Source organism: Trifolium pratense, linkage group LG5 (genome assembly GCF_020283565.1).
Source record: "Trifolium pratense cultivar HEN17-A07 linkage group LG5, ARS_RC_1.1, whole genome shotgun sequence".
NCBI classification, from domain to species: domain Eukaryota; kingdom Viridiplantae; phylum Streptophyta; class Magnoliopsida; order Fabales; family Fabaceae; genus Trifolium; species Trifolium pratense.
Genome location: NC_060063.1, coordinates 56,433,259 through 56,444,907, shown reverse-complemented (window position 1 = coordinate 56,444,907; position 11,649 = coordinate 56,433,259). Strand labels below are relative to the sequence as shown.

At 31.9% G+C, this 11,649-nt stretch overlaps 1 protein-coding gene across 1 annotated transcript; it reads right to left on the bottom strand.

Annotated features, from left to right (window-relative positions):
• Positions 1-5,625: 5,625 nt before the first annotated feature.
• Positions 5,626-6,441, bottom strand: LOC123886950. Its single transcript, XM_045936215.1, has one exon. The coding sequence runs from the start codon at positions 6,439-6,441 to the stop codon at positions 5,626-5,628; it is 816 nt and encodes a 271-aa protein (XP_045792171.1).
• Positions 6,442-11,649: the final 5,208 nt, after the last annotated feature.

Here is an 11,649-nt window from a genome sequence, read left to right as displayed (position 1 = left end):
CTTGAAAAAAATTATTCTTAATCAAACTTTATTTAATTCACGACCGAACTTCATATTATCATAATACAGTAAAAACTCTTTTAATTAATACTCGGTAAATTAATAAACTCTCTAAAATAATAAATTTGTCCGGTCCCGACTTGGGCCAATGTAAAAAATTGAAAAACTCGATAAAATAATAAGATAATAATTTTTCGGGAGATCCCTTATAATTTTCGGTCCCAAAAAAATCATAAATTAATAATTCATAGAAACTGGAAAAAATATATTACACTCTATTGAAATATGATTCAATAGTTTAAGAATACATTGAACACATTTGTTCCTCTTGTTTAGATTTACTGTACTTCAAAAGTCATTATTGATTTCCAATGCATATGAACACATTAGTTACTAATTTACGTCGAGTCTCAAGGTTCGCTGCAACGTAATTCTAAGAGACATAGACTAATTTGTCTTTTTATTTCGTATGTACAATATAATTACTTAAAAACTCTTTAAATTAATAATTATTAATTTATCGATAAATTAATAACTCTCTAAATTAATACATTTCTCCGGTCCTGACATTATTAATTTAAAGAGTTTATACTGTATTCTTCATCTAAAAATTAGAGGATAATGGGTAAAAAAAAACCGAGGATTGTTAATATAAAAAAGAAAATGCAACTTTTGTTGCCACTTTTCTTAGTTAGTATGTACTGTGGGCCAATTCTAACATCCACGAGTGATGCATGTAGTGTATGGTGCACAAATTAATGATATCATTATAATGAAGCCAAAACCTGTACTGTGTACCCCTTCAGAGCCGGCCTGCACACATGTGCGGGAAGTGCGACGGCATTGGGCCTCAAAATTTTGAGGGTCTCAACTCAAAATTTTGAGGTCCTATAATATTACTTATATATTATTTATACCCATAAAATATCAGATGTATATTAATAGGTTAAATTTTAGGTCTAAAATAATAGTTATATATTATTAATGTTCATAAAATATCATATGAGTATCAATAGATTAGTTATCTATACTCGGAAATATAGTTCTAGTCCATTTTAATCTTTGCATAAAATTTAATCTTAGATTAAGATGTTTCTTTTTGACGTTATATACAAAGATAATTATTTTGTATTTATTGTTCTATTTGATTTAATACAATTGGTTTAATATTGATAATTTATATGATTACAAGAATAAAAATGATTTTTTTATATTATATACAATTTAAATCGATAATTTTTTTTTAAAAAAAATTATATTTTTTTTATTAAGGTGCCACTTTAAAATTTTGCACAGAGTCTCCTAAAACTCAGAGACGCCCCTGTACCCCTTATGCATCATCTTGTCTGCACTTTGCGTACCTGTTCATGTGACAGTTTTTGGATTCCATTACTCTAGCACAACAATTTCAATTTATATTGTCTGATTTCTCTTCCATATTCCGTGAAGGACTGCATTTCAAGCATTTCACAGAATCTTAATTATCATAGTCTAGAAACACCAAATCTAACTAATATCAACTTTATCTTCTTCACACACACACACTCTCTTTCAAAAACTTGTTGGATATCAAAATTACTACCAGACAAAGGTGTGATCTTATTACAAAGAGATTAGAAGTCCTAAATTAAGTAATCAAATAAAAAACTAAATTAGATGAATTAATATTGAAAAACAAACAAAAATTCTTAATCATAGGTGTGATGTTATTAGTGACTATGGTATTTGGATTCAACTCATTAGTCACAAGTCAAGTTGCAAACTGAAGGTTTTTCTCTATTTTTTGCGGCTTTTGTTTTTTGTTTTGGCTTACTTGTTTGGTAATGGTAGGATTTTATTTGGATTTTGAAGTATCTCACTATAGAAAGAAGACATGGAACTTGCTTTGGATTTGCAAATCGTGCTTTTACGATTTGGATCATCTCCAATTTTTCCTCATGTTTTTTCTCATTTTTCTTAATCTAAGAGTTGGTAAATTACAAAGAATAAAAATGAGAAAAAATCAACTCTTAAATTAAGAAAAATGAGGGAGTATAAGCTAAAGTTACCAAAATTAACAAAAAATTGAAATTATAGAGTTACGAAACTCAACTAACTAACTAACAACTTTTATGTCAAAATTAATTATCAAATGATTCAAATCAATTGCATCAACATGCACTTTCCGAAACTAGCATTTCACTACTTATTCTAAGTCCACTTCAACTACAACTCACAAGTTCACAACATTGCTTATATTCTATTCTTTTAACCATTAGATGCACTTACGAAATCCTAATGCCTCTGCCATAATAACTGACAATCTAGGTTATAACCTCCGATCGTCACCTTGTTATGTTGTATCGTTGTCAGCTGTCCGTTGTCGGCGCCACGATGTTTCCTTTTCAATCGCGTTTTGTGGCTCACGCTTCGTGATGGTTGCTCTACATCAGATTGTGTTGTTGTTGTTGTTGTTTGCGTTTTGGTTTCAGTTTGGATTTGGTGCTCCGTCGTGGCTGCTTTTGCGCTGCAGGCGGATGGTGGTTCTCTTTTGAGCGGGTTTGAGTTTGATACCCGATTGAGTTTGGTTTATGGTTCTCATCGGTCTCCACTGTGCCTATTGTTTTGGTTGTGTTTTCTGGTTAGCGTTGGTGTGCTAGGATTGGTGTGTTTTTGTCTTGTTTTCGATGGTTTTATTACGAAGACAATTGTTCGATTTAGGTCCTTCAGAGATGCAAGTTGTGGCGTATGGTGCAGTGGCTTTTGTTTGGCTTAGGGACTGCTGTTTTGGTTGTGGTTGATGCAACGTGGTTTAGTGTCTGAGCAAGATTGATTGTTATTGACATGATGAAGTTTGAGTTGGATGGACGGGGTTGATGGTATTTGGGGTGAGTGCCCGCTACGGGTGTCGGTGGATTAGGTGTTGTACATGTTTTAGTTTATTTTCTTTTTTATGATGTGATCGTATATGTTTGTTTTGCGCATTGTATTCGTCTTGCGCTCAGTTACATTATTAATAAAATTTAGCCATTTAATAAAAGGCAAAGCTAGTTTATTTCCTTTTTGCTAAGCACCACAAAGAATAGAGAAATGTGAAAACAAGATGTAATTAATTATAGTAAAGAAAAATGGTTAATAAATGAAAAGTCCAGTCCTATATTCTTGTTTTATAGTTTGATGCTCTAATTTCTGAACTTTTTGATAGACAAGACTAAATTATATATCTTGATTTCTGCAGCAGAGAGGAAGTGTTGTTGATGGTGAAGATTTCAGGTTTTGGGAGGGACTCATTTGATAAAAGTCAAGCAAATTTAAGGACAATTTGACTATTTCAAAAACTTCAAAGACAAAATTGACCAAAGGTCACAAATTTAAGACAATACCATCTATTCATTCGATAAAAATGTACTCAAATTTCGTGCAGTAGCCTCTTTATCTTTATCTACAAAGAAAAAGGAGAATTATCATCATTATATACCTTTAGATCAAATAAATTCAGTGAATTTTTTCATCCTCTTTCTACACTAAATATCAATCTTCTAACAATATGGTATTAAGAGAGTTTCTAACATGGCTCTCTTCTAAGAAACAAACATGAGTTTGATTCTTGAAGTCTAATATTTGAGAAGAAGTCGAACTCTGTCCCCGGGAAGTCATTGCTATTGCTATGACAAACTCTTGACGAGTCCACAATCTCACTCATTGAAGCCGTCTTAGGGGCGAATATTGAATCAATCATAGCTTTCTAAATTGACCAAAATAAGAACAGAATTCAACTTGGACCTACATAACTATTTTGATAATGATGATTGATGATGATTGATTGATGATTTATCATAACTATTTTGCCCAAACATGAATGAAATGGCAATGGTTTAATGTTCTCTATAAAATTCAAAATGCAACAATTGAATGAAATAGTGTACATAATATACTAACCATACATTGGCAGTACTCAACTCCATAGAATTTTTTAAGAGGAAATACTCATTGTATTTCATCACGAATCAAAGGTTTCCAGAACCTCAGGAACATCATAAACAAAATGGAAAATAGCATCAGATAAGAGCACTACAACAAAACTATGAACAACCTTATTATTGGCTTGCCTACTAATAAAAACTAGCTTATTGGCTCCACACCTAGATAAAATGTTTTCTAACTCAGTTATATTCTGAGCAAAAATTTGAACCAATTATAAAGATTCAAGTAGTCCAATAGCTTCTCCTTCCTGAACTTTGAGTGAACATAAAGACCAACTTGATTTTTTCTATGACAAATTCACCATTTGAGTACCTGACTGAAACATATGCCAAATCCCATAATGATTTTATCATGGGAAAAAAGCACAATCTACATCGCATTTGATTGTTCCTGTTTGAGGCTTTTCCCAACAGATTTGAGGAACAACAATATTATCAGTCAAAATTTTATTTTCACAATTATTTTGCATCCTCAACATCATGGAAATTTGTTCCAATCTAGTATTATCTGTTACAATTTCACAAAGTGAAAAAAAACAGAGCTGCAAAATCATGCAGGTGAAGCATCAAGCTTTCAATAACATTCCACAGTGCTGATTCTTTATTCCAACAATTAACAGAATGATGACAAGAAAAAGAATAGATGGAAAGCTGATTCAAGAACAACATTGCACAGTGGACACAATGTAGGTCATGACACTCCTCGCCGAGCAAGATTTACTCTTGTTGGGAGATAATCCCTTGCTGCCTTCCATATAAAGTATCTAATAGGTAAATAAACTCAATGCTATCAATTGGAATCCAACTTTAATAGTTAGAAAAGTTCCACCTCTAGGATTTTAATGAAATCACTGCACAACGCGCGGCTACATAAAAACTTCAATTTGTAGCTTCGTGAAATTCGCGACCAACTTATATCGGAAGGCAAGATTTTCTACCCAACCTGGCTTAGAGCTTAGTCACTTGCCCCTAGTGATTACTATTAGTCAATATGTCTATTAATTGAACTTTAAATTATGAAAGCTCTGATTGTGACTAAGCTATCAACTCATCCACGGTTAGTAATTAACCGTTAGATTAATATTTTTTTCCTCCTTCATCGGAGTTTGAATCCAGACCTTTCATTTTTTATAACCCTTTTTTCAAACTAGCTATCAGTTGAACTATCCAACCCGCTCAACCCATCTTTGTTTATTTTATTAGTTTTTAAATTACTTAATTTTTTATATTGATATTTTTTTTGGGTTATAATCATGAGTAATTATGTTTGATGTTAAAAGTATTGTTCTTTGTATTATATAAATTAGTCTAGTCTATTAGTCAAATTTGCATATGTTCCATGAATTACGACCAGCAAAATATAGGAGTTTAAATAGCAACAATTTAGATTAAAGAGAAGACACTTCTAACACTAAAAAAGAAAAAAAAAATACAAAATCTAAAAAATGAGTATAAAAATATATAAGAATTGATTATTATCATAATACAATTAATTGACCTCAATATCAACAATATTTATACAAATTCAATTTCTTTATAAAATTAAAAATAAAATTTACCACCGTGGTAAAGAGTATACACTAATGTACAATACATGGTAAAAATTCAGACAAACAAATAAAAAAGAATTACCACCGTTCATCGAATTAAATGGTCTGTAAAATCAACGGTTAGCAACTCTTCCAAGATCAACAAGCTTCCTTGATCTATTGGCACAATATGAAGCCGCACTGGAAATATGGTGTACTCCACCCACACCCAATTCCGGCGCCATTCCCTTATGACTATTCCATTGCCGAGTCGGACTCGCCCGAACCAACGGACTCAAACACAGCGCCATACTCGTTAAGCTTTTTCCCGCGTAACCTAATTTCGACCGCCGCGCCGTAACCGCCGCCGCCGTCGTCTTATTCCTCTGCCGCGGCGAAGATTCCGATCCTGAATCAAATCCATCGTTTTCTTCAAAATTATCCACCGGTGTAGCTCCACGATCCAATTGACGAGATCTTTTTTGATCGCTAACGCGGTTGTTGTTTTTCCGACGAGCAGGAACGACGTTCGTTGATATCCACGACGGAGGAGAAACCGAAGAAGACGGTTCGTACGATTCTGCTGATGAATTCTCCGTTTTGTTAGATCTCGGACGGAAAAAATTCGATAAGATCCAGAATCTTCTTATCCTCCGCTTCGACGGTGCTATTACCGGTGCCGTTTCCGTTCCGCCGGAAAATCCAAATCCACGATCAATCTGTGGAGTAGTTTGAAACAAAACCTCCCGTCGCCGGTCATCGGATTTCCGGTGAGCTACGAACGGAGAAACTGACCGCTGCGATGGAGAAAGATCGTTCTCAGAGACAGAGATACGCGACGGTTGGGCTTGGGCTTGGGCCTCGAGGATGGGCTGGAGGCGCTCACGGAGGCAAGAAGCGCAAACACCGACGGTGCTGGTAACGTCCGGTAAATGTTTCTTACACCTCATTTCTTTGTTATGCTTTCTCTATACGACACCGTTTTGGTTTTATATTGTGGTTCTTGATTGGGTTGTGTTACCAAACTGAGAGGATCTTAATTTGATGGAGAATTCTAAGGGAAGGTTTTGTCTTATTATGGGATTAGTGTTAATTTCAATAATTAGGAATGAATAAAAAAGATGGGATTTAAGGAGAGAAAAAGATTAACAAAAGGTCAATATTAGTTAATTGGGTTTTAGGGGATAAAGATGGAGAATTAGTTTTGGTAACAAGTTGGATATAGAGAATTTAGAAGATTTGTTAGATTACAACATCCTTTGTTTATTGTGAACCAGTCATTTTGTAAAATCAGTTAATTAATTTACCTAAAATACACATAGTACTATATTAATCATTTTTTATTAAAAGAAAAACAATAATTAGTTTTTTGAGACAAAACAATAATTAGTTCTTGACCAAGAAAACAATAATCACTTAATTAATGAGAAAAAAGCAGTACCAAAAAAATGAAATAAAAACTAAAATAATAAAATCAGTTCATTATTATATGCAGGGATCAAGACATCGTATTATAAGTGTTCAGACTCGAACTCTGAACGCTCCTAACAATATACAAACAAACAAGTTTAAGTATTATGAGCATAAAATTGGACTTATTATATGTATTATTTTTTCAAGAACATTGCCAATTTTTATATATTTTCTTATGGATGGAGGAGTAATCTAAGAAGAAAAAAAAAAATACCAGCTATTACCATGGAGTATGTTATTTTTCTTTTGCTTTTTTGACAAGATCACCGGTTAATTAATGAAAACAGAAAAAGTACAAAAAATAAACCTTTTAATAAGATTTAAAATAACTAGTGGAAGAAGTAATGATTTGTGGGGGTGTTGACTTTTAATTATATACTAGTGGTCTAGTGGATAGTATGAGATAAGATGATTATAATGATTAATTGATGTTAATGTTTTTTCTTGCCGTGTGTCTTGCTTTATCAGAAGTTGTTCTTAACTTATAATAACTGTAGTGATTTTTTAAATAATTTTTTATAAAGAAGATTTTCCGTCACAATTTTTTAAATTTTTTGATTTTCTGCCATTGAATGAATCCACACATTTATGCAGTCAGGAGAATTTGTGGGAACTGAATTTGCCACAAATATAGTAGGACACTCTAATTAATTTAGGCCGTCTGATTTCAAATCGACGGTTGATGAAACTGTTTTACTCCTAAAATTGAATTTGAAATCAATGACTGATATTAACGATAACGTGATTATTTTGTTGCAGCAAATCTCAATCTAAATCTAAATTTATTATGATCAGAAGATGCATAGAATAAGCAAATTTTAATCTTCTTCAAGATATAAATTTCCGAGCTTGAGACGAGGATTGTCCTGATCATGATTGATCTGTCAAAGGACGCAGTCAAGGACTACACATGATTCTTATAAGAATTTAATTTATATGCAAGAGCAAGTAAAAACATGTACTAGTATCTAGCTAAAGTGGAGACAAAAAAATGCTTATTAAGTATCAAACATTAATTATCAATAAATAAGACATATGAAAAGAAGAGGGGGTTCTGAAAACAGCACAAGACATGAAAAAACCAGATACCTGAAAACATGCACAAAATAGGAAGCATTTCATTCTTTATAATGCCATTCAAAAAAATAAATTTCATTCTTTATAATATACTGTAATATCAATAAATAAATGCTGTCTCTACTGAGATTAAACAAAATTCCAAACTGGTCTATATAGAAGAAAACAAAATTATGTCTTCTTATTGTACACTAACACCATGCATTTAATAGTGCTAAATACTTGTGCTTCAACACTAACCATAATATGTGTTTGAGAGATTAGATGCTTACATAAAAATATTAAGGGTTTTAACCATAAAGTTTAATAGCTGGAAGGAAGGTAAACGAAACGGATTGAGTACCTTAGGTTTATTTAGATCAAAGAACTTAGGCGATTCTTCGTTCGCAATCACTTTATCTTCCATTCTTTCTTCACTAACACTATAATATAATGTATATGTTCATGAGATACATACATTTGTATATAGCTCTATCGATGAGGTAAATAAAAAGCTAAAAAGAATAGCACGATCGATGAGGTAAATTAAAGAGATAATTAAAGTACCTTTGATCAGTTGAATCGGAGGACTTAAATTCTTTCATTTGTATCGCTACTTCTTCTTCTTTCATGCTTATGCTTCTTGTCATGCTAGAGTAGAAAGAGCTTCAAGTCACTACACCAAATATAGTGGCTTACGAAAATATTATCTTAGTGCTCGATTGTAATGGATGATTACTTACATAGCACACAGGATTAAAAGCACCACACTAATATCATTAGAATAAAACGCTAACTAATGAAAAAAAGTTCTAAAACGAATTTTAAATTATTTATTTAATATAATTGCATCCTCTAACATACACCATTTGAGAATTGGGAGTTGTAATATTATGATGCATAGAAAGAAATTCATAAATTTTGGGCTTTAGTCCTCTACTTAATCAAAGAAATAAATAAAGAGATTCATAAATCTTAAATATTCATTAAAAAGATGTCAAACTCTTAAATAGATCATAGCTAAAAATCTCGAGTAGAGATTCTAGCTAGCATGCTAAAATACCTTTGAATTAAAAAGGCAACTCTAAAGTAACTAAACTCATAAATCCAAAAGATTACATTGAGTGTATGTTTCAAAGCTATCATCACTAAATTCTCGTTGAGTTTAGTACCTGACATCTTTAGTACAGGCAATATATATAATCAATGGCACAAATAATATTAGTGATAATTTCACTACTTTCGCAAGCCTCTGTTCGTCGCTGTACACACATATATTTATGATCACGAGATTAGATACATATCATATTATTTTGACTAAGTCAATGTACACATGGACAATCACATGTCACATCAGCATGTCATGTGAATCAATATTGACGTGTGTGTTGGCTTGCTAACGTGGCATACGAGTCATTGTCCACGTGGACGTTGACTTTGTCAATATCAATGAGGTGTCTTTGCAAAAGAGGCTAACATTAGGGGGTCAAAAATATTATTATGAAAGATACCAAGCTTAATATGATTGAGGTCTCGATTGCTCGTTCTTCTTCAGTCGTCACTGGTCAAAGTTCTGCATTAACATATGTAAAGTAGTCGGATGTTATGGATCATGAGGAGAAAAACCCTTTCATCAACTGTATCACTTATTTTGAGACGGGGGAAATATAAAGAAAGGATTGAGTATCTTGTTTGGTCGTTGCCATCAATGTAAAAAAGTGGTTCTTCTGTCGCAATAACTTGATTTTTCATGTTTTTTTCACTATCACTATAATAATATGTAGATATGTTGAAGAGATACATACATTATTTAAATTTGTATATATAGCTTGCTTGATTTATGAGAAATAAAAAGTGAAAAACATAGCATGATTTGCTGAATTAAAGAGATAATATGTACCTTTGATTAATTAGATCACAAGACTTAGATTCATCCATTACAATCACTTGTTCTTCTTTCATTATTTTCATTGTAACACTAGATTGAGTATAGAAAGAGCTTTAAGTAAATATTGCTTGGTTAATACTACTATAGTAAAAATATAAAGTCATTACTGCGCCAAAAAGAATAACATATAAATTCATTACAAAGGCTAATTGTTAGTTAATTACACATAAAAGATAGTGGAGAAAATGAAAGGCAGAAAACAAAATGCTGCCATAAACTAACATTACCTAGAAAACTTAACACGAAGAATTTGCGTATAATTAAGATAATTGAGGTAGTTAATATGATTACACACCATCTCATAACAAAAATCACTAAACTAACCGGTAATACATAGGTCAAGTTTATGACATCTTGCATTATTTAGTACTTCCTTCATTGAATAAAACATGTATTTGGATGATATATGTTTTATCAATAAACTTAAAATTTTGTTTATATTTAAAAACCGGAGAGAGCATCACGTTTACCATACTCTTCAGATTTGGCAACACCATCCATGAAAACATCAATATTTTACATCTTTCAGACACATTGGTTCTCTAGTTCCGAGTCTGGAATTGGGACAGGATCGAAAACTTGAACTTGGACTCAAAATCGAGTTTTAGGTCCAAATTATCGAACCTTCTCCCACTCCTTACTAGTGAGCATTCTCTCAATATTGCCTTGACCGTTTCGAGCATTCTTTGTCATGGACTTCAAGAATGCATCAAGCTCCATCATGAGGTCAAAAATGAAAATCAATACCGTTAAGAAGCCCCAAAAGATCAAAGTGATGGTAGCGGCGATCCACGAAACAAGACTCACTTCTATAAATGATATTACACTTGTTATCAAAATGATGAAATATATGATCCCAGGAATACAATTGTTATTGTTAAAAAGAGGATATGCAGCAAGAACAAATATAATTATTTGAAAAAGTAAAACAAATAGTAGGATCAAGAAGGTGACAACAATCTCATGAAGTTCACCACCACTTAGTGACATCTTTAGTGTGGGGAAGATAATCAATACCAAGCATAATAATGTTGAGGTGGAAATTAATAAAATGTGCCTCTCTTCGTCATCAAACTTGTACCTATATATTTAAATGTATTTATGAAATTAATACTCTCTTCATCTCAAAATATAAATAAAAATTTGTCAACAAAAATAAATATATTTAGTCTAAATTTTAAATTTTAGGTCAAGTTATTCACATGGAATATTAAAGAATTTAGGAAGAGTTGGTTGATGGCCTATATTTCTTAGATTGAGTGACTGACCCCAACAATATATCAAATTTTTAATTTTTACTTATATTTTAAGACGGATGGATCGGAGTGCATACATATATTAATTATATCAAATCTCATGAACATTTACACATTCAATTGTATATAGTTTTCTTGAATTATGAGAAATAGAAAATGAAAATCAAAACATGATGGGACAAATTAAAGAAATAAAGTACCTTTGATTAATTGGATCAGAGGACTTAGATTCAACCATTAGAATCATTTGTTCTTCTTTCTTCATTCTTTTCATTGTAACACTAGATTGATTATATAGAGCTTTAAGTAAAATATTACTACCTGATTAATACTAATTGATTGAGTATATAGACCTAAAAAGTTATAACTAACATCACAATTTGTTTGATCCTTGCACTAAATCCGCCTAAGACTTTTTCTTAGCT